The 24,842-nt window shown below is 43.0% G+C and overlaps 1 protein-coding gene across 2 annotated transcripts in view; it reads left to right on the top strand.

The window, feature by feature from the left end:
* Window positions 1–24,842, top strand: part of ADCY8 (adenylate cyclase 8) — a 217,410-nt gene that overhangs the window by 63,956 nt on the left and 128,612 nt on the right. For both annotated transcript variants that reach the window (XM_004373008.1, XM_012554538.1), the window contains exon 3: window positions 21,023–21,153. In XM_004373008.1, coding sequence (XP_004373065.1) covers window positions 21,023–21,153 — 131 coding nt within the window. The remainder of the gene's footprint in view (window positions 1–21,022; window positions 21,154–24,842) is intronic.

Here is a 24,842-nt window from a genome sequence, read left to right as displayed (position 1 = left end):
TATATATGTGGCATGTCTTATATCTTCCCTCCAGATTGCAGGTCCCTTAGTCCATGGAGAATGTGTATGTTTTCCCTCTGTTACGTTCAACCTGATATCTAGACATTCAGTAACATTGTGTCAAATGAGTAAAATAATAATTGAATTGAGGAGCATTTCCCATGAGGCTTTTTCCTGAAATATGTAAGTATTGTGGACGACTATTGAAGAATCATTTCTCTTCGCCCCTTCATGAATTGGACGACAGACTTTCCAGAGGTGTCCATGTTCAGTGGAGGGTGTTCCTGTTAAACTTTAGACTCCATCAGATGCTTTTTCTTTATTGTCTGACGGAGTTTACAGTTGAGTTCTACAGAAGCCACCTCCTCTGTATATTAACCTCCAGGATGTAAATATTTTATCGTTACACCTTCCCAGTCCCCAAAGCATTTCATTTTTCGCATCTATTATCCTCATATCTCTTTGGAATATGCAAGAGACAGGTGGTGCCTTGTGCCGACTTCTAGCAGGATGCCTTTAATATTTCATTGCAATCATTTTCAGTCTCTTATCCGACTAGACAGAAGGCACGGTGAATGCAGAAACGAAGCCCAGTGTGGAACACATAATTGCCACTAACTAATGGCTTAGTGCATGTTTGCTAAATACCGGCGTATCGGACCCATGCATGAGAAATGGATGATACCCCACAATAGATTATGTCAAGACATGAGAGTCAGCCCTAGGCGATCCACTGAACCCAAGAAAAGCACGTGCCCTAAGTCCAGGCTCCATAGCACAGAGCCTGGCACAGAAAACTCACTTACTAATGGGGCCAGAGGCCTGGGTTCACATCCAGGCACCACCATTTACCCACTGTGTACCCTTGGGACAATTACCTAACCTCTCTGCCTCAGTTTCCACATCTGTGTAACAGTGATAATAAATGTATCTACCTCATCAGTTGTTGTGAGGACCAAATGAGATAGTTCACATAGGGCGCTTGGAACAGTACCTGACACATAGTAAGTGCCCGATAAGAGTTGCTATTGGTGGTGGTGGTGACGGTGTCTATGTCATTGTTGTTCTTTCTTAGGCATTTGCTTTAATATTGAAATAATGCATTCCCTGGGCAGAGGGGGGGTGGTCCTCAGATTGTCAGAGATTGAATTGAGTTTATGTAACTATAGGGAGAAAGAAATCAAGATGTTGGGAGTGTGACAAGAGGGCAAAAACAAAGGAAATTGAATTACACCTTATGTTGTCTGGGGATAGCTAGTGTTTGCCGATTGAAATCATAAAAGAAAGAACTAATGAATGGATGGATATTGCTTGTATTTTCCAGGCAAGCTATGCTGATGATGTTATTTTCTGCCTTTCAAATGTAAACGAGAAGTGTTTGATTGATAATTGTTTTCTTCACGAGCAGAAAATTGACATGAACTCATAATTGAACACCTGTGTGAAAAGTGATGCTCAGCTCATGAGCCAGTTGGTTTTGCAGGTTTGGAGGAGGGGCTTGCAGAGACCCTATGCCCGCACCTGACACACTTCTGTCTCCAGGTGACTCACTCGTGGAGCTGTAGCAGCAAAGGGGCCACCTGCCCGCCAGCCCTTAACTCGGCTTGTTTTTGAAGCTCTGGCCTTGGTAGTCGTGCTTTTTGGCCAGCTGAGGTGCAGTGGAAGCAAGATGTGTGACTTGGAGTCCAGCATTTGGCATCCCTGGGTGGGGTAAGCAGTTAACTGCTCGATTGTTAACCCAAAGGTTGGTAGTTGGAGTCCACTGAGAGGCAACTCAGAAGAAAGGCCTGGCAATCTACTTCCCAAAAATTAGCCATCGGAAACCCTGTGGAGCACAGCTCTACTCTGACACACGTGGGGTTGCCATGAGTCGGAAATGACTTGACGGCAAGTGGTATTGATCCAGCATTTAATAGGTTGACCTTCCGAAAGTTACTTCTCTGAGCAGGGCTGAATTAAGGCATGAGGGCCCTAAACACTGATAATCTTATAGTGGCCCCTCCTCTGTGTACTCACGCATTGGAACAGGCTATGCGAGTTATATATATACGTATATATACGTGTGTGTGTCTTAGCTATCCATGATGTAACTTCTTTTTAAATGCAACTATAATATTAGCGATTGAACAAAAAAGTGGTGTATGCCATTTTAGCAGGATGAAATGAACTGGAGTATACATTTTTTAGTGGATGCAGAGTACTAAGATTTTTACTATATACTACCTTTTCTACGAAAAGAATATTCCACATATTCTACAACAAAGAAAATGAGTCAATGAACTTAGTTGTTTCAACGATCTATGTAAAATTCTGTTGATCTCCCACAACAAATTGACTTTCGCCAATTTTGCTTTAAATGGTTCATACTTCAGTTTTGATGCTTGTGTTGTAATAACTGCTGTAATTATAAATTAACAAATGAAAAGATGTCATAAAAGAAAATTTAATGATCAGAAAAAATACAACAAATTATTTTATTTTAGATAGCTCTTTTATTTCTAACATGCTATAATCAAAAACATTTCTTTCTATTCTTTGCTCTTAACAAGTTCTTCAGTGATTTCATCACAGTTCAGCTGTGATCAGGTCTTTGCTTTGGACAAGCGGTGTTCCTGTTTTGTTGATGCCCCAAGCACGTGCTTACCTTGCTTATTGGGTAAATCCATCCCTGTCTCGGAGCCGCAGTTTCTTCACTTATAAGATGATTTTAATAATTCCTACCTTACAGGGTTGTTCTGAGGATTCAATGGACTCATTCATGTCAAGATTTTTTTTTTTCAAATTAAACATACTATAAATGTAAGTTAATATTTTTTTAAATGTTGCCGTTGAAGAGGCTATACAATCTCCTGATAATGCTGCAAGCAAGGGGCTCTTTATTTGAATTTTGATCGCTCTTTCAACCCGAGAATCAGCTAGTCCAATTGCTGTTAAAGTATGAGGTCTTGAATTATGTGAAAAGTTCAGTACCATGTTGTGGTTTTTAGGTACTACTGAGTCAGTTCCAACTCATAGTGACCCCACGTACAACAGAATGAAACACTGCCCCGTCCTGCCCCATCCTCACAATCGTTGTTATGCTTGAGCCCATTGTTGCAGCCACTGTGTCAATCCATCTCATTGAGGGTCTTTCTCTTTTCACTGACCCTCTGCCTTACCCAAGCATGATGTCCTTCTCCAGGGACAGGTCCCTCCTGGTAACACGTCCAAAATATGTGAGACAAAGTCTCACCATCCTTGCTTCTAAGGAGCACTCTGGCTATGTTTTCTTCCAAGACAGATTTGTTCATCCTTCTGACAGTCCATGGTATATTCAGCATTCTTTGCCAACACCATAATTCAAAGGCATCAAGTCTTCTTAGGTCTTCCGTATTCGTTGTCCAGCTTTCGCATGCATGAGGTGACTGAAAATATCAGCACCACATCAAGATAAAAACATAAATTCAGTATTTTTTTAAATTTCAGTGGATAAGTGTATGAAACATTTATCAATTTAAAAGAAGTCACCAGAATCATAACAATCAAATTAGAAGCTAAGAATTTAGTGTGTCAGAGATCTTATTCCAATAGCTTTCTGAAGCATATATTGTGGCATAATTATAATCAGGTATCTCTGGAAACAGCTGCATATTGATACTTCAAATTTGCTTTACCTTTTCACATGCAGTCACAGGGTAAGTGTTGGCTCCAAGGTGTTAGCATCTTTCAACACCTATGATAGTGAAAAATAGTTTCTCGGCTCAAAAGTGGATTTTTCTAGAAGCTGTGAAGCTGGGGCCCTGGTGGTACAGTGGTTACACGTTTGCCTGCTAACCAAAAGGTCAGCAGTTCAAATCCATCAGCAGCTCCTTGGAAACCCTATGGGGCAGTTCTGCTCTGCCCTATAGGGTCGCTATGAGTCGGAATCAACTTGATGGCAATAGGTTTGTTTGTTTTTTCTTTTTCTTTTTCTAATGAAGCTTAATCTTTAGTGCCCCTTGCTTGCAGGGCCCTTGCAAAGCCCTGAGAGGGGCCCTGGCAAGTTTATAGTCATGGATTGGCATGATTTTTCTTAAAGTTTTTGCTGTTATTAGTTGCCGTCAAGTTCGCTCTGACTCAAATACAGCAGAGTAAAGTATTGCCCTGTTCTGCTCCGTCTGCATGATCATCACTGGCTGCCCAAGTCCACTGTTGTGGCCACTGTGTATTTTGTGTGCCATCCAGCCAAAGGGGCTCATCTTCCAGCACTGTATCCAACAATATTTTGTTTTGATCCATAGGGTTTTCATTGGCTAATTTTCAGAAGTAGATTGCCGAATCCTTCTTCCTAGTATGTCTAGCCTGGAAGTGCTGCTGAAACCTGTCCACCATAGGTGACCCTGCTGGTATTTGAAATACAGGTGGCATAGCTTCCAGGATCATAGCAACACTCAAGTCCCTGCAGTATGACAAACTGACAGACGGTAGTGGTTTTTTTTAAAGTTGTTGTTGTTAGGAGCTGTCAAGTTGGTTCCGACTCATAGCAACCCTATATGCAACAGAACGAAACTCTGCTCGGTCCTGCGCCATCCTCACAACCGTTGTTATGCTTGAGCCCATTGTTGCAGCCACTGTGTCAATCCATTTCGTTGAGGGTCTTTCTCTTTTTCACTGACCCTCTACTTTACCAAGCATGATGTCCTTCTCCAGGGACTGATCCCTCCTGATAATACGTCCAAAGTACGTGAGACGAAGTCTCGCTTCCAAGGAGCATTCTGGCTGTAAATTATTTACATTTCAGGACCCACAAAACCTGGATCAGGCCACTGTCCCTGCCTTTTAGAGTAGCTGAAATGTTCTCTCCCCCAGGACACCTTCAGGATAGAAGCCTTCGCCTGGCAAATACCCACCAAGTGCTTGCCTGTCCTCAGACATAGAGGCCAGTTTGCAAGTGTGTGTCTTCTGTAGGTCTGACCTAATTTTCTTTGGGGGAGAAAAGACTTACACTGTAGAGGTCTTTTACACATCAGGATTTGCAGTTGTAGAGAAGTTGTGTGCCTTTTTAACAGATTGAGACAAGTTTGGTAGCTCTTATAACATGACTTCTGTCCCCTGTCACCAATGACAGCATATATTACAAAGGACTTCTAAGGCACTGCAGTATGAAAGGAGGTCCTGGGTGGTGCAAACAGTTAAGGCACTTAGTACTAACCAAAAGATTGGAGCTTTGAGTCCACCCAGAAGTGCCTTGGAAGAAAGACCTGGTGATCTACTTCTGAAAAATCAGTCATTGAAAACCCTGTGGAGCACAGTTCTACTCTGATGCACATGGGGTTGCCATGAGTTGGAATCCACTCAGCAACATCTGTTTTTTGGGTTGTAGTATGAAAGTATGAAATTTTTCAGAATTAAGAGGAATGTAGGTGGGAATTGTCCAATAGTTGAAGACAAGTTTGACAAATTCTGTGATTTCTGATCTTTTAGTGTTAGCATTTTACTGAAAAATTCATTTCTGAGAGAATTCCAACTGTATTTATAGGCAACTTAGACAGTACAGTCAGACATACCTGGTTTTGAATGCAGATTTGCACCTTATTAGCTATATAAACTTAAGCGAAGAATTTAACCTTGTGCACCTCGGTTTTCATATGTGTTAAATTGGAATGATCAGACCTAACCTGTTGAATCATTGTGAAATATAAGTGCTTGTAGGATGACGAACATGACGCACTGGTGTGCAGTGGTAGAATTTTCACCTTCTCTGCGAAAATTGGGTTTGATTTCCGGCCAATGCACGGCATACACAGCCGCCACCTGTCTACCGGGGGGCTTGTATGTTGCTATGATGCTGAACAGATCTCAGCAGAGCTTCCAGACTAACATAGACTAGGAAGAGAGGCCTAGTGATGTACTTTGGAAAATCAGCCAATGAAAACCCTAAAGATCACAAAGGTTCCATCTGAAACTAATCACGGTGATGGTGTAGGATTTGGCAGCGCTTCATTCCATCGTGGATGGGGTTGCCCCAGCCCCACCTCACAGGCAGCTAACCACAGGATGACACACACAGGGATGGCAAAAAGCAGGTACGCCGAGTGTTCCCAGAGGACGAGGTTCTTGCTTCGATGATGGAGCTTCTCTAATCCTCTGGTTGTGATGTTCGTTCATCTCCATTTCCTGTCTTTGTGGTCCTGGGGAGGGAGGTTCGTGCAGAGTCTTATTCAGCATCCAGCAAGACGCTCAGAGCCTGGCACGTCTCAGTCATGATTACTGTTTATTGAAGGAAATTGAATTGAGTAGTCAAAGAGAGCCAAGTACGCATGCTCTTTTGGTATGTAACAGAATAGGAGACGGATGTGGGTGTGACATTTGCAAATATGTAGTCAGGAGGACTTGCAGGGCATACATAATTTCTGAAGGCGTGATGAATTTTAGAAAGGATTTTTTCTAGAGTGTTCATGAAATTATAAAACACGTTCCTGCTCACTCCATCCCTGGTACCATTAAACAAGAGAACCACAGTGTTTTTGTGCATTGGCCTTTGAAGTGGGTTAAATACTCTCTTGGGAGATTGGTGCTCCTCTTCTAGACTATGTGGACCAAGTTCCCATTCATTGTGAAAGGCAGGGATCAGGAAGCCACACTGCCACAGCTGTCATCTCCAGAGACAGGCTCACCTCCTAGATCCACCTTGGCGAACACGGAAAATGGCCGCCTTCCTAACAACCACAGAACCCTTTACTGGACACTGGAGTGCTGCTATTTAAAAACTCATTGTCTCCATAGCTGTGAATGCTAGTGGGGGAAGCAGAAGTAGCTAAAACATGTTGTTATTTTTGTTAGTTGCCATCAATTCAACTCTGATTCATGGCGACCCCAAGTACAACAGAACAAAACGTTGCCCCATCCTGCGCCATCTTCATGATTGTTGATGTGTGCGAGCCCACTGTTGTGGCCAGCACTAAATTGGACAATATTATGTTCTGATTCACAGGGTATTCATTGGCTAATTTTTGGAAGTAGATCACCAGGTCTTTCTTCCTAGTATATCTTAGTTTGGAAGCTCCACCACGGGTGACCCTGCTGGTATTTGAAATACTGGTGACATAGCTTCCAGTATCACAGCAACATGCAAGCCACCACAGTACGACACACTGACGGATGGGGGTGGTGGGAATTCCAAGGGGAATTATTGTGCTCATATTTGCAAACAATCTACCACATTTGGTAAGTTTGAATTGTCCATGATTCCCTTCCCAGAAGCTGTACAGGACACTGGACTAAAAAATCCACCTCTACGGAAGAGGAAAAATGTCATTGATATAGACAGTTGTAATTTATCAAAATGGGCACGTGAATAAAAGTGGATGCTCTAATAGTAACCTTCTTTTCTGGTCCATTGTCCTGTTAAAAGTGGAGAAGGGAAGAAGTGTGCGGAGGTGAAGGAGAGAAACAAAAGCAATCAGCATTGACCGAGTTCCCACTATGTGTCAGTGACTCTAGTTATCACTTTCCCATGAGACACTGGCAACACCAAGGGAGGCTGGTCATCATTCATATTTTGCAGATAAAGAAACTGATGCTCCGAGAGCTTACTGATTCTCTCAAGTGAGATCACTGAGTAAGAAAACGGATTCAAACCCAGTCTGTGTCTCAGAGCAAAATCACTCCCTCCTCATAGGCAACGTGAAGACCAGGGTAATAACTTGTTTGAGCCTCATTCTTCTGGTCTCCTAAATACCCACCAGAGAAATCATTTTTCATTTTCAATGAACATAGCATTTTCACCAGGGGCCTGCAGAAAAAGACTGATAAATGTGAACTGGCCCCCCAAAGAATAGCACCATACTTTGGTTCTTCGGTAATTTAAGAAATGTCGTTTCCTAGGCTCAAAAAGCCATGCTAAAATAGTAGCTTTGGATTTCTTATTTATTTATTTTTTTAAGAATGTTTCCTTATTTCAGGTTTCATTATTATTATCTTGTGATGTGTTTTGTCCTGAAAAGGCAGTTGAATCAATTGAGCTATTTCATTGTGTGTGTTGCAAATTGATCCCAATCCTGTTGACAACTGGAACACAAAAGTTTAGCAAAACACATGATAAGAGACTTTGGGCATATGTTTATCTGTATTGACCTGTACACATTGTTGTTAGGTGCCATTGAGTCAGTTTCGTCTCATAGCGACCCTATGTACAACAGAACGAAAACTGCCAGTACTGTGCCATCCTCACAATCGTTGCTATGCTTGAGCCCGTCGTTACAGCCACTGTGTCAGTCCATCTCGTTGAGAGTCTTCCTCTCTATTGCTGACCCTCTACTTTACCAAGCATGATGTCCTTCTTCGGGGACTGATCCCTCCTGATAACATTTCCAAAGTATGTGAGATGATGCCTCGCCATCCTCACTTCTCAGGAGCATTCTGGCTGTACTTCTTCCGAGACAGATTTGTTCGTTCTTCTCGCAGTGCATCGTATATTCAATATTCTTTGCCAACACCATAATTCAAAGACATCACATACTGGAATCCCAGTTGTCCTGCAATGTTAGAAAAAAGGGATATCCTGGGGAATTCAATGTGGCGGTTAATCGACAGTTACCATGTAGGTCAGCCATTCCCAAATGTTTATCCCCAGGAACCCCAGACACTATATAGAGCACTGCCGTGAGTGTATTGAGGTTTGATGGTCTCTAACTGTAGACTACAGGGCAGACATGGTCCAGTGGTAGAATTCTCGCCTCCCATGCAGGAGACCCAAGTTTGATTCCCAACTCATGCACTGCATGCACAGCCACCACCTGTCTGTCACTGGTAGATTGCGTGTTGCTATCTGAACAACCTCCAGTGTGGCTTCCAGACCAAGATGTACTAGGAAGAAAGGCCTGGAGATCTACTTCTAAAAAATCATCCAGTGAAAACCCTATGGATCATAATGGTCTGATCAGCAACCAATCATGGGGATGGTGCAGAACCAGGCAGTGTTTTGTTCCTTTGTGCATGGGGTTGCCATGAGTCAGGGACCAACTCGACAGCAGCTACCAACAACTATGGACTTCGTTTTTTCTCAGTCTAAGTTCATCTATCTGCTTCCTTCTTGCCCTTGCTTCAGTCCATCCACTCTTCTTCAGCCTGAGTATCTCTTTAAGACGCAATGTGAATCATTCATACAGTAATTCAGCTACTGTTTACTGAGCACCTATGATGTGCGAGACACTGTTTAAGGTACTGAGGATACCACGGGTATAAAAGATGAGGTCCTTGTTTTCACGGACTTACGGATTTAACGTACTACTGTCATTTCCTTTGCAGGGAAACAGACCCTCAGAGAGGCTAGATAAATTAGGAATGAGCCAAATTCACCTGTCCAGTGATAATGAAGGTTTCTAGAGAAGGAGTGTTTGTGGGTGACATGAGACTTATGGCTGAAAAGGAAGGGTGAGAACTCAAGATCCAAGTGGAATTCAGGTTTATGTGTTCAGCAAATCTGGAAGAAAAACTGAGATAAAGGAGGTGATGTTTATTGAGCTCCTTTAGGTCCCTGGATGGTGCAAACGGTATGCATTCAACTACTTACCTAAAGGTTGATGGTTCAGACCCACCCAGCAGTGCCAAAGAAGAAAGCCCTGGTGATCTGCTTCCATGAAGGTGACCCAGTGGAGCCATTCTACTCTTTAACACATAGAGTTGCCATGAGTTGGAATCGATTGATGGCAACAGGCTTGGTTTTTGGTTCTGGATGTACTAGGTATTATGTAGATCATCACAGTTCATGTGACATCCCCCAAGCTGGTGTCTTCTGCCCAGTATTACCTATGAGGGAATTGATAGTGGTGGCGTGGGCAGACACACAACTAGTACAAGAGGGACAAGCAATATAAACTGAGGTCTTTCTACCCCTAAACCCATGTTTCACACTCCTCAAACAGGAGAAAACCAGCCAAATCAAACTCATTGCTGTGGAGTCAATGCTGACTCATAGAGACCCTATAGGACAGAGTAGAACTGCCTCATCGAGTTTCCAAGGCTGTAATCTTTATGGAGGCAGACTGCCACATCTTTCTCCTGCAGAGCAGCTGGTGGATTTGAACTGCCAACCTTTCGGTTAGCAGCCAAGCAGTTAACCAGGAGAACCAGGAGCTAATTGTGTTTTTAGCATTTGTGGTTGGGGAGAATGAGCAGATGCTGAAGACAGAGGCAAAGAACTCGGAGCCTGGACCTTCTCAGGACAGAAAAAGATCATCTGTTCCTGGCTGCTTCCTCCCCATCCTCACCCTTGCCAGCCCCCCGAGCATGCTCTTCCATGTGAGATGTTTTGAAAACTAGAAGCAGCTACTCATCAGTTTCCCTTGGGTCCAAGCTATTTAAGAGACAGCCTGGTTCTATGTATGCTTTCGGGTGGTTGACTTCTTAGTGATTTGACTCTGCAGAACTTGTCTGCGTTCTCCTTGGGGCCCTGACATCAGGTAAGCAGTCATTTCTAACAGTGCGTATGGTTTCCACTGCACATCTAGGCATTTCATAACTCAGAGTTCTTTGTATTGTTCAGTACATCCGTCGGCATTTCTGGGCATCACTGAGATGGCCACCAAAAAATAAAGAAGGCAGGAACACTTTAGGTTCCTAGACCACTGCATAAGCAAAAGATAGATAGATAGGTAGATGGATAGATAAATAGATAGGTAGATATTGATAGATAATTTATTATAAAATATTATTTATTGTATATTATATGCACTCTGGTGCCACAGTGGTTAAGTGGTCCGCTGCTGACCAAAAGGTCGGTAGTTCGAACCTACCAGCCACTCTGTGGGAGAAAGATGATGTGGCAGTCTGCTTCAGTAAAGATTACAGCCTTGGAAACCCTATGGAGCAGTTCTACTCCGTCCTATAGGGACACCGTGAGTTGGAATCAAATAGATGGCCATGGGTTTACTAGTTATATATATTATAATATATGTTATATTTGTTAGGGAAATTTATTTATCTGTGTATTATGTATGTAGGAAACCCTCGTGGTGTAGTGGTTAAGAGCTATGGCTGCTAACCAAAAAGTCTGCAGTTCAAATCCACCAGGCGCTCCTTGGAAACCCTACGGGGCCGTTCTACTCTGTCATATAGGGTCGCTATGAGTCAGAATCGACTCGACGGCAACCGGTTTTGTTTCTTTGTTTTTGTTTTTGTTGTTTGGTTCTGTATGTATGTCTGCCGTTTTCCCTCTATTTTATACTGCTTCATCCCTTGTGGTATTTTGGAAACTCTTTTGAATATTTCCACCCAGTATACAGTAACATCTCTTGGTCTGTCCATTCTGACCCTTCTCTCTGCCCATTGCACCTCCCCACTTTCAGAACTGTTTATCTTGCTGGAAACAAAGCAACAACTCCCTGACGGGTCCCCCTATTTTCTGCCTGTCCCCCAGCCTTGCAATCCATTCTCCACAGTCACACAATCATGTCACCTTCTCTTACCTCCCTCCCCCACTTTAAAAAGCACATGCCGGCTCCCTGTTCCCCTGTTAGTGAAAGACCAAACTGCTTGCCATAGCACACAAGGGCCATTCCAGTGGTATTCTCAGGTTTCGACTCTCACCAGTCCCCTTTCACAGGAGAGTCTTCAGCTGCAGTGAACTCATCCACAAACCGGCCACATGCCATCAGTCCTCTATGTCTTTGCACATGCCCAGTGCCTGAGTGCTCTTACCTGACTTCATCAAGCAAACTCCTAATGTGCTTTGTGTAATACCCAGCTGTAATGTCACATTATCAGTGGAGCTCCTCAGTGAAGTAGGCAGGTTGTGTTAAGTACAAGTCAGCCTTTTACACCTTTTACACCTTTAACACTAGAGGTGTTAAGTAACTCATCCAAGATCAGACAGTGAGTGCATTCCAAAAGAGGACTCAAATTCAGCTCTTCCAATTATGTTTTCAGTGGGTTGTATCCTTCCCCCGTCCCACCGATTCTACCACAGTACTCGTATATCATTGTCTTTTTATTGCAAATGGTACAATACTTACTGGTGTTTTCTGTGTCTGAGAACAGTAGCAAAACTTGTGTAAAAAAAAACCCTTTAGCACTCTCTAAAAAGGCTTTGAAATCCTTGAGCTGTAAGAAGTGCTTATAGGGAAGATTTTCAAGAGGGGCCTCTTAGCAGCGGATTCAGTGCCTAATGTCTTCTGGGCTCAGTAAATGTGTTCTTTATTCCTCACATTTGACTAAATTCCTTTCAGGAGAGCTTGGCATCTCGCCCATGTCATATTGTCTTTGGTTTATCTTTTTATTATCAAAGAAAAAAGAGCCTTCCTTTTTATTTCATAATGCTAGAGTTGTTGGCATATCAGACCAGGCCCTTGGTAAAGATTGCCATGGGCACACTAAGCCTTGGTTAGGGTAGACTCTTGGCAGAGACCCCACTGGCACGTGAGGCATCATTCTACATGAGAAGAGCCAATAACTGAGGGGGATGCAGACGATGTGCCAGGTTCTCTTTTAAACAGTAACCTGGGGAGTTGGGGGAGCGGGGGACAGTGAGTACCTTATCACTGACATTGTTTAAAACTGCCAGTGGATGGTGATAATAAAAAGCAAAACAACTTTTAGTCTGTTTTTTAATTATTTTAAATGCCCCACAGACAGCTAACTAACTAACCAGTAGCCATCAAGTCAACTCTGACTCATGGCGACCCCATGTGTATCAGAATAGAAGTATGCTCCATAACATTTTCAATGGCTGATTTTTTTAATCAGGCCTTTCTTTGAGGTGCCTCTGGGTGGACTTGAACCTCTAACCTTTGGGTTAGCAGCCGGGCACATTAACTGTCTGCACCACCCAGGGAATCTGCAGACAAGGAATGCGCTTATTGCCTGCACTGGTGGGAACCAGACCCACCTTCCCTCCTGCACACACTGAGGCACTGCTGCTGAGCATATCACAAACAAATCTCACCAGGTCCCAACAATACTCCCATGAGGGAGGCACTATTATCATTTTACAGATAAGGACAATGAGGCTCAGAGAAGTTAAGTAACTTGCCCAAGGTCACACAGCTAAGTGACAGGATGTACGCCGTGGTCTGTGAGGGCAGGGCCCTGGTCTGCCTTGTGCAATGGGGTCACCTGGCACACAGAAGGAATTCAGTAATGATTGAACAAATGAATGAATGAGGAAAGAAGCTTTCTCTCAAGGTTTATGATTTGAAATATCTGAGAACTACTAATGAGGGGACCTGAGAAAATCTTACCTCCTTGAAAAGCTACAAGGAAGAAAAATGTACCCTGCAGTCTGAATTTTGTGACTGCACTACATATCACGGGATGTTGTTGTTGTTAGATGCCTTTGCGTCGGTTCCAACTCATGGCGACCCTATGTACAACGGAACGAAACACTGCCCAGTCCTGTGCCATACTCACAATTGTTGTTATGCTTGAGTCCATTGTTGCAGCCACTGTACTAATCCATCTCATCCAGGGTCTTCCTCTTTTTTGCTGACCTTTCTCTTTACCAAGCATGATGTCCTTCTCCAGGGACTGATCCCTCCTGATAACATGTCCAAAGTATGTGAGATGTGGTCTCGCCATCCTTGCGTCTAAGGGGCATTTTGGTTCTACTTCTTCCAAGACAGATTTGTTCCTGTTTTGGCAGTCCACGGTATTTTCAATATTCTTCGCCAACACCACAATTCAAAGGCGTCAATTCTTCAGTCGTCCTTTTTCATTGTCCAGCTTTCACATGCATATAATGTGATTGAAAATACCATGGCTTGGGTCAGGCGCACCTGAGTCTTCAAGGTGACATCTTTGCTTCTCAACACTTTAAAGAGGTCTTCTAAAGCAGATTTGCCCAATGCAAATGCATCTTTTGATTTCTTGACTGCTGCTTCCATGGGTGTTGATGGTGGATCCAAGTAAATTGAAGTCCTTGACAATTTCAATCTTTTCTCTGTTTATCATGGTGTTGCTTATTGGTCCTCTTGTGGGGATTTTTGTTCTCTTTATGTTGAGGTGTAATCCGTACTGAAGGCTGTGGTCTTTGACATTCATCAATAAGTGTCCCAAGTCCTCTTCACTTTCAGCAAGCAAGGCTGTGTCAGCTGCATAATGCAGGTAGTTAATGAGTCTTCCTCCAATCTTGTTGCCCCGTTTTTCTTCACATAGTCCAGCTTCTGAGATTATTTGCTCAGCATACAGATTGACTAGCTATGGTGAAAAGCTACAACCCTGACACACAGCTTTCCAGACTTTAAACCATTCAGTATCCCCTTGTTCTGTTTGAATGACTGCCTCTTAATCTGTGTACAGGTTCACATTCATGAGCACAACGAAGTGTTCTGAAATTTCCATTCTTCACAATGTTATCCATAATTTGTTATGATTCACACAGTCAAATACCTTTGCATAGTCAATAAACCACAAGTAAACATCTTTCTGATATTCTCTTTCAGCCAGGATCCATCAGACATCAGCAATGATACCCCTGGTTCCATGTCCTCTTCTGAATCCAGCTTGAATTTCTGGCAGTTCCCCATCGATGCACTGCCGCAGCCACTTTTGAATGATCTTCAGCAAAATTTTACTTGCATGTGGTATTAATGAAATTGTCAGATAATTTCTGCATTTGGTTGGATCACCTTTCTTGGGAATGGGCATAAATATGGATATCTTCCAGTCAGTTGGCCAGGTAGCTGTCTTCCACATTTCTTGGCATAGACGAGTGAGCACTTCCAGCACTGTATCCGTTTGTTGGAACATCTCTGTTGGTATTCCGTCAATTCCTGGAGCCTTGTTTTTCACCAATGCCTTCAGTGCAGCTTGGACTTCTTCCTTCAGTACCATCGGTTTCTGATCATATGCTACCTCCTGAAATGGTTGAACATCAACCAATTCTTTTTGGTATAATGACTCTGTATGCTTTCCATCTTCTTTTGATGCTTCCTGCGTTGCTTATTATTTTCCCTGGAGAATCCTTCAGTATTGCAATTGGAGGCTTGAATTTTTTCTTAAGTTCTTTCGGCTTGAGAAATGCTGAGCATGTTCTTCCCTTTTGATTTTCTATCTCTGGGTCTTTGCACATATTATTATACTTTACTTTGTCTTCCCAAGCCGCCCTTTGAAATCTGTTCAGCTCTTCCACTTCATCATTTCTTCCTTTTGCTTTAGCTACTCTACCTTCAAGAGCAAGTTTCAGGGTCTCTTCTGACATCAGTTTTGGCCTTTTCTTTCTTTCTTCTCTTTTTAATGACCTCTTGCTTTCTTCATGTATGATATTCTTGATGTCATTCCACTACTCATCTGATCTTCAGTCATTAGTGTTCAACGCGTCACATCTATTCCTGAGATGGTCTCTAAATTCAGGTGGGATATACTCAAGGTCGTACTTTGGCTCTCACAGACCTGTTCTAATTCTCTTCAGTTTCAGCTTGAACTTGCATATGAGCAACTGATGGTCTGTTCCGCAGTCGGCCCCTGGCCTTGTTCTGACTGATGATATTGAGCTTTTCCGTCATCTCTTTCCACAGATGTAGTCGATTTGATTCCTGTGTATTCCATCTGATGAGGTCCACGTGTAGTCACCGTTTCTGTTGGTGAAAAAAGGTATTTGCAATGAAGATGTTGTTGGTCTTGCAAAATTCTATCATGCAATCTCCAGCATCATTTCTATCACCAAGGCCATACTTTCTAACTACCAAACCTTCTTCGTTTCCAACTTTTGTATTCCAATCACCGGTAATTATCGATGCATCCTGATTGCATGTTCAATCAATTTCAGACTGCAGAAGTTGGTAAAAGTCTTCAATTTCTTCATCTTTGGCCTTAGAGGTTGGTGTGTAAATCTGAATAATAGTTGTATTAACTGGTTTTCCTTGTAGGTGTATGGATAGTATCCTATCACTGACAGCATTGTACTTCAGCATAGATCTTGAAATGTTCTTTTTGACGATGAATGCAATGTCATTTCTCTTCAATTTGTCATTCCCGGCATAGTAGATCTTACGATTGTCCAATTCAGAATGGCCAGTACCAGTCCATTTCAGCTCCCTAATGCCTAGGTTATCGATGTTTATGTGTTCCATTTCATTTTTTGATGATTTCCAGTTTTCCTACATTTGTACTTTGTACATTCCATGTTCCAATAATTAATGGATGTTTGCAGCTGTTTCTTCTCATTTTGAGTTGTGCCACATCATCAAATGAAGGTCCCAAAAGCTTGACTTCATCCACATCGTTAAGGTCGACTCTACTTTGAGGAGGCAGCTCTTCCCTAGTCGTCTTTTGAGTGCCTTCCAACCTGAGGGGCTCATCTTCTGGCACTGTATCAGACAATGTTCTGCTGTTATTCATAAGGTTTTCACTGGCTAATTCTTTTCAGAAGTAGATCATCAGGTCCTTCTCCCTAGTCGGTCTTAGTCTGGAAACTCAGCTGAAACTTGTCCTCCATGGGTGACCCTGCTGTATGACCCTGCCCCCACAGTATGACAAACTGACAGATACATGGGGCATCATGGGATGTAGATACGGAATAATGCAGGTCAAGGCCAATGAGTTGGCTGCTGGGATGAATTACTACACATCTATTGATTGCTGCTACTTAATAAGCACTCAATATGTACCAGGATCTATATAAGGGGGTTTATAGATGGTTTGTCATTTAGTCTTCACAACAGTCCTGTGAGGCAGTGTTATTATTCCCATTTTATAGATGAAGCAACTGAGGTTCAAAGAGATCTTGTAAATTATCGGTGTCATAGAGTGAGTCAGTTGCTCAGCTCAGCCAGGATTCAACTCAAGCCTTCCCAGCTCTGCGACACTTTAGTCTTAGCATATCTGAGCAGAATCAAAGCTCCTGGGATTTGAGAGCAGGAACAAGTAGCCGTGGGTATTTTCCCAATCATTAGCTGCCTTAATGATGTAGTCTAAAAGGCAGAAATGGAACATGCTATTAGAAGCCAATTAAACATCTTCAGCACAATGTGTACACACTTGCAGAAACAGTTCTGGGGGAGAATTCCATAAAAGCCATTTAAGATATAAACTCAAATGCCAGAGACAAGGTGTGACCACAAAATTTTTTTTTGAAGTCTTAAATTAAAAGCGTGACTAAAGGACATCGTGCTTGGTAAAGTAGAGGGTCAGGGAAAAAAGGAAGACCCTCAGTGAGATGGATTGACACAGTGGCTGCAACAATGGGCTCAAACACAGCAACAATTGTGAGGATGGCACAGGACTAGGCAGTGTTTCGTTCTGTTGTACTTAGGGTCGCTATGAGTCAGAATGGACAACAACAAAATTTTTCACTGTGTAGCACAATTGCCTTTCACGTGTTATGTCTGTTATTTTCCCCCATGTTTCTGGTGTCATATCCCTACTCTAAAAGCTCAGTAAGCTTTAGCACCAATACACAATTACAGTTCTCTCTTTTCTAACAGTACCTAAAATAGATCAGGCTCGCCAGGGAATTTAACAAACGCTTGGGCTGTGGTTACAATGTGCTAGGCACCATCTAAGTCTTTTACAAATATAAACTCATTTAACCCCACAGCAACCCTAACAAGTAGATGCTATCATTATCAGCTCTAATTTACAGATGGGGAAATGGGGGTAGAGAGAGGTTAAGAGGTTAAGTCCCAAGTCACAGAGGTTGGAAGGGGCAGAGTGAGGGTTGAAGAAGCTGAAGACTGGCGAGTCCTTCTTGAAGCCACTCAGAAGTTATTGCTAGGGGTCAGCCCACAAGTGCTGCCTGCATCACAGGTCTGCCCTGCTTGCTTTTCCTTCCCCACTAGAGATATTTGCATAAAATAAAGATCTTGCATCTCTCACTGTTTTCACCTTGACTTCCTCTCGAGGTGTACCATAGCAGTGGATGCCCATGAAACCATTTGGATGCCACAGAATATGTTATGTGACAGGAGAGGAGAATCCAGACAGGAGCCGCAGATGGACTTTGAATAAACCCAGAGTCTCTTTTCATGCAAATAGGAAAAACACAGGGAGAAAAAGATGTGCAGAATGGGGCCTCAAAGGCCACCCAGGGCCACCGTCTGGCTCCAGGAGAGAGTCTTGTACTTCTGATCCAAAGCTGGGAAATCATACGGTGTGCCTCAGCAGGAGTTGGGAAATTATATTAAGGCGCAAACCTTCCCATTTTCTTTCAGATTGTGTCTCAGGGGATTTAAATGATGTTTCTCAAGCAGCGAACAAATCTGAGTGAAACAAAAGTGTTGAAAATGGACTTTTATAAGCAGATTCCAGGAAAACTCCCAGCGTCTTGCAGAAAATGGCTTATAAATGGAGTTGCTGGGGTAGCCGCCCCTAGCACAGCTGGCTGAAGGCTGGCAAGTCTGGGGGCTGGAGAATTTTACTGTTAATTTTTTTTCTCAAATCTCCCATGGACGCCTTGATGACATGGTTCTTGACGATTGAGTGTGCATTCCCATCTAAAGACTGTAGTTACCAAATAATTTGGAAACATCTCATACCAGGGACTGTGCTGGCCACTGTCAGGGACAAGTTATGAGCTGGAGACGTCTGTTTGTTCACTGCTTTGTTTAGGAAGTATTTATTTAGAGCCTACTACTTACCAGGAATCCCTGGGTGGTGCAAGTGGTTAATGCACTCGGCCGCTAACCAAAGGGTTGGTGGTTCAAGTCTACCCAGAGGCACCTTGGAAAGAAGGCCTGAAGATCTACTTCTGAAAAATCAGCCATAGAAAACTCAATGGGGCACAGTTCTACTCTAACACGCATGGGGGTGCCATGAGTCAGAGTCGACTCAACAGCAACTGGTTTGGTTTGGGGTTTTTTTGTGTCACCACCGTCTTAATCTCTGTGTCATTCTCTTCCTAACCTAAGCCCTCCACTCCTGCCTCGCAAGGTCTTAGACATCTCTCCAGTCCAACATTAGCGAAAGCATGATTCACAATTAGATGCTTTTACAAGCTGATCCTGGAGTCCTGGGGGTGTGAGTGAACCTTGTACTCTACACCGAGTCCACAGTGGCATTGCCTTGCTCAGACGGTCAGTCCAGAGTGCCACAGCTTACTTAAATGTCTTCAGCCACCAGCAGAGCACTTGCACCACTCAAAGCCACGATTAGTATCTACTCCAGTTCAGCAGAGATTGCATGAAGACGGTCACAAGTACCTGAGAGGTTGACAAATAGCACTAATAGACACAGAATGGACATGATGCGGGGACATCTGTGAGAAGCACTGCCCTCAGATTCCCATGATGGGACTCCTTTTGAGAGAAGAAAAGCTCATCATACTAAGCTCAGTGAGCACTTCATTAAGGCGTAAGTAGAGGAAAGAGGACGGAAGAGGGAGTTAATGTCATCCCCCTTGCATAGTTTATTTCACTGAATTCTCACAGCAACCCTGTGAAGTAGACGATATTATTTCCATTTGCCAAATTAAGGAACTAACGCCCAGAGAGGTGAAGTGACTTGCCTCCTGCTACATTACCATTAAGTGATGGAGATGCGATCCAAACTCGTGTTAGACTAGAAAGCCAGGGCTTCTCCCATCTCACCAAGATTTCCACCAGGGAATAAAGAGGTAAGGGTGTGAGTCCTGGCTCTGCCACTTAGTAACAGTTCAGGTTGTACAAGTAATTTGATATCTCCTAGACTCAGTCTGGAGGCTTGGTGGCTAAGAACTCGGCTGTTAACCAGAAGGTCAGCAGTTCGAACTCACCAGCTGCTCCTTGGAAACCCTATGGGGTGGTTCTACTCTGTCGTATAGGGTCACTAGGAGTCGGAGTCGACACAACGGCAATGGGTTTAGACTCAGTCTGTCCATTAAATGAAGATGATTAGTCCTGCCTGCTTATCTTCCAAAGTTTTCCAAGGAACAAATGAAAGAAAGAACGATGGGAATGTTTAAAATCCTCAATATCTATGAAGATATGAGAAACTGTGATGCCTAGAAAACTGGAACTGTCTTAAAACTCAGTTCTACACCATGGCAAACCATGTGGAAGAAGCCAGGTTCTTATCTAGTTTTCACCACATGTGGCCTTTTTAGGACTCAGTTCACCTTGCTAGTGCACCAGTTCTGGTATTTGTATCTACCGTGCTGATCACAATGGAAAGAACATTACTCTAAAGTGTTAAGTCCCTACTTGCTGCATGGGTTTCATTTCCTCCTCTCTTTGACACAGACTTAATGCCTCCTAAGCTTGGTTCTTTCTGATGGTCCCATGGTAGGACACTCACTCAGTCAACCACCACCTTGGTTACGCCCTCTTTCCCTCCTGCCATATCCAGTAGATTGCCAATCCTGTGGATCTTATCTCCACCATCATCTCTTGCTAGACCGCTGCAGGAGTTTCCCAACTGATGTCCCTGTCTCTATCATTGACTCCCTTCCCACAATTCATTCTCCAAACCACAGTCAGAATATCTTTTAAAATGTAAATCAGTTCATGTCACTCCTCTGCTTAGTACCATGTAGTGGCTTCCAGTTGCAGTTGGAATTAAATGCAAACATCTACCGGCCTGTAAGATCTGTATACACTTCCAACCTCATCTCATATTACCACCACCACCCCCGTTACTACTCTTCAGCCACACCATTGCTGTTTCTTGCCTCAGGGCATTTGCACTTGTGATTTCCTCTTCCTGGAGCTCTCTTCCACTACCCAGGACTAGCCCATTCCAAACATTCAGGTCTCGGTTTAAACATCAGTTCCTCACAAAGGGCATTCCTGATCTCTGATTTGAATCACATCGTCAACCATCATATTCTCTCATCATGATCTGTTATTGCATGGCATTTGTGTGTGGCTGTGTTCAGGTGTGTAATACTTAATGTCTGTCTCCCCTATTAGGATCTAAGCTCCACAACGGTAGGGGCCATCCACTGTGTTCATCACTGTTTACTCAACAACCAGCACAGTGCCTGGCAGATAGCAAGGACTCAATAAATATTTGTCATGGTCCTGTAATGGCACAAAATAAGCAGTTCCTCAAGAAGTGCAGCAACGTTAACTATGATGTCTATACCCTCCACTCACTAATCTGAGCGTCACTGGTCAGCCTAACCAGACTGTCCCTCTGTATTGCTTCATTCCAGGAGCGGCTTGTGCTGTCCGTGCTCCCCAGGTTTGTCGTCCTGGAAATGATCAACGACATGACCAACGTGGAAGACGAGCACCTGCAGCATCAGTTCCACCGGATCTACATCCACCGCTACGAGAATGTCAGGTGAGAGAGCAAAATGTATGTCAGAAGAAACTTTGAAGCTTTCTCTTTAACGTAGAGTAGCTAAAGCGAACAGAAGAAATGATGAAATAAAAGAGGTCTCCATGGGATCCGTGTGTGCCTGACAGCTCTTCTCTCTCTGCCATGACTCTGTCTGCCTGAATGTCAGTGCCTTCCTTCACGTGGTTGATTAATTCATTAATTAGTGCTTATTCATCACAGAGCTCTACATTTCCAAATAGAGGCTCGAGAAGAATGTCAGAAGAATGCAATTAGATTTGTCAGTTGACTTATCGCCTGGCTCCCCTGCAGTAAACTTGCTTGCCTTTACATTTTGAGTGGGAAAAGCAAAAGTCTTTTAGACAATGATTGGAAAAATAATCCCAGAATGTGATCTGGAGGCCTCAGGGCTGAGCACATAGATCTCCTCCCTTCTATTCCTCATAAGTGTCTTTAAAACAAGACAAAAGAAGTGCTCCCTCTTTTTCCTCTGCAAACATTTATTTAGTCAATCATCCATCCATCTGTCCATCCACCCATCCATTCATCCATCTATCCACTCATCCATCCATCCGTCCATCCATCCTCCTTTCATCAGTCCATTTATCTATCAGTGCAATCCGTGCTTAGCCCTGGGTTAGACAGCGTGGTGTACTGAAAGTCAGAGGGTGCACTCCATAGTGAGGGAGAACAGCTTTAGAATCCCAATTCTGCCTCTTCCTTTGTGTGGCCTTGGACAGTTTACTTACCTAAGTCTAAGGATCCTATGTTAATAGCCATCTTGCAGGGTTTTATAAATATTATATGAGTCAAGTTATATACAAAGCATAGACCAGAGATAAGAATAGCATCAGCATATCCTAAGTTGTTTCAAACATGTTTCTTAGCTGCAAGCAAAAGAATTCAATTCTGGCTGATTTAAAGGAAAAAAATATATCAAAAGGCTGTACGGCAGATGACAGAATAACTGGGAAAGATTGAAATCATGCCTGGGACATGGTCTGGAATGATCAAGGATACAGAGCCAGAAGCATAGCCAACATCACATGAGAGGACACTGCTGTCCTGTCTCTTAAGATGCCATTGCTTGTGTCACCAACTCCCTGTCCACTGCAGTTGCCCCTGCAGCCCCAGAAACTGGATGTTACTGCCTTTGCCTGGCCCCCATTTTCTGCACCCCCTGCCTCTTTGCATCTCAATTTAAAGCTGGGGCAGTCGTGTCTGGTTGCCTGAGCCCAGTCATTTGCTAGTAGTCGCTAACATTTTCAGCTTGCACAGTAAAAAAGATCAGTTGCCACTGAGTCAATTCCAACATCTCACAACCCACGTGTGTCCGAGTAGAACTGTGCTCCATAGGGTTTTCAATGACTGATTTTTCAGAAGTAAATCTCCAGACCTTTCTTTTGAGGCATTTCTGAATGGACTTGAACCACCAACTTTTCAGTTGGCAGGGAGCACATTAATCATTTGCACCACCCAGAGCCTCCACTTGTACAGTAGAAGGTTGTATTTCCCTCCTACCAAATAAGATAAAGTGGAAATTTCCCAAGAACGGGGGAAAGTCCATATGTTGAGCAACTCTAAAAATGGAAAATGTTCATGCTTAGTTTCTTTCTTTCTAACTTTGGAGGAGAGAAGAACAAATTTTCCCTTTTACCAGTATCTCTATGTGTTCTATGCCTGGCTTGCAGGGACACTTATGATTCTGACACAACCCTTTAGCAGGCATGTCAGTCTAAGTCATCCTTGCGGTCTTGTCTAAGACTTGGCCCCCTTCAACAACACTGATTTAGATGCTTGAGTTTGTAAAGCAGCCTCTTGTCAAACAGCAACTTCAATAGGAGACACACCTCGGATCTAGGAACTGGTCCCATAGAAAATAGGAAGTCATCAATATCACTTGTAGAGCAATTAATACCTATGGAGTCCCTGAGTGGAGCAAAAGGTTAATGCACTTGGCTGCTAACCAAGATGTTGAAGGTCTGAGTCCACTCAGAGGCAACTTGGAGAAATGCCTGATGATCTACTTCTGAAGAATCAGCCACTGAAAACCCTGTGGAGCCCAGTTCTGCTCTGACACACATGGGGTCCCCATAAGTTGAAATCAACTCAAAGGCAATGGGTAGGCTTTTTCTTTTCTTTTTTTTTTTTTTTTTGGCAAGGGGAGGGAAGGGGGCTCTATTATCAAGGTAGGCAAAGGGTGATAAGAAATCACAGAAAGAGGAAAACCTTCCTGGAAGACGTGAACTCATTTGAGATTGAGTCAGCCAAGTGACAAAAGATGAGGGCATGAATCCTGGGCCGAGAGATCAGCACAAGTGAAGGCAGAGGGGTGGTACGTGCAGAGAATGAGAGTTGGTTTTCCATATTGCTTCCCTGGCAGCAATAAGGCCCGATGATCAAGGCCAGTACAGAGAGAGCAGAAATTGAAGGAACACATTGGAAGGAAATGGTGGTGCAACGGTTAAGTGCTTGACTACCAGTGGAAGGCTTGGCTGTTTGAACTGACCCAGCCCCTCTGAATGAGAAAGAACTAGCGATCTGCTTCCGTAAAGATTACAGCCAAGAAAACCCTATGGAGCAGTTTTACTCTGTCCCATGGGGTCACTATGAGTTGAAAACTGACTCGATGGCACTTAACAACAGCAACAAGAAATATATATATACAATATATACAACAAAAATATATGTGTATGCATGTATATATATATGCAGTGCTATTGAGTGGATTCTGACTCATGTCAACTCCATGTGTTGCAGAATAGAATTCTGCTCCAAAAGCAATTGGCAGCACATTAACCATTTGTACCACCCAGGGACTAATATACACACAAACACGCACATATAAATATATGCATCTTGGAAAATATGGCCTTGATGATAGAAATGACACCAGAGATCGATGGAGAAGCTCAATATCATCAGTCAGAACAAGGCCAGGGGCAGACTGTGGAACAGACCATCAGTACTCGTATGCAAGTTCAAGCTGAAGCTGAAGAAAATTAAAACAAGTCCATGAGAGCCAAAGTACAACCATCAGTATATCTCACCTGAATTGAGAGGCCATATCAAGAATAGATTGCACACATTGCACACAATGACCAAAGACCAGACGAGTTGTGGGATGACATCAAGGATATGACACATGAAGAAAGAAAAAGGTCATTAAAAAGACAGGAAAGAAAGAAAAGACCAAAATGGATGTCAGAAGAGACTTTGAAGCTTGCTCTTTAATGTAGAGTAGCTAAAGCGAACAGAAGAAATGATAAAATAAAAGAGCTAAACAGAAGATTTCAAAGGGCAGCTTGAAAAGACAAAGTATTATAGTGACATGTGCAAAGACCTGGAGTAAGAAAACTGAAAGGAAAGAACATGTTAGGCATTTCTCAAGCTGAAAGAACTGAAGAAAAAACTCCAACCTCAAGGTGCAATATTGAAGGATAGAATATTGAAGGGCAAAATATTGAATGATGCAGGAAGCATCAAAAGAAGATGGAAAGAATACAAGAGTCACTGTACTAAAAAGAATTGGTCAACGTTCAACCATTTCAGGAGATAGCATATGATTAAGAACCAATGGTACTGAGAAAATAATTTGCTTTATAAACTTTCACCTAAAGCACAATAAAAAATAATAATAATAAGTAAAATGTAAAAAGAACCAACGGTACTGAAGGAAGAAGTCCAAGCTG

The sequence above is a fragment of the Trichechus manatus genome, unplaced genomic scaffold (genome assembly GCF_000243295.1).
Source record: "Trichechus manatus latirostris isolate Lorelei unplaced genomic scaffold, TriManLat1.0 scaffold00022, whole genome shotgun sequence".
NCBI lineage: Eukaryota > Metazoa > Chordata > Mammalia > Sirenia > Trichechidae > Trichechus > Trichechus manatus.
Note: the sequence above shows the minus strand (reverse complement) of the source record. Positions and strands in the feature narration are given on the sequence as shown.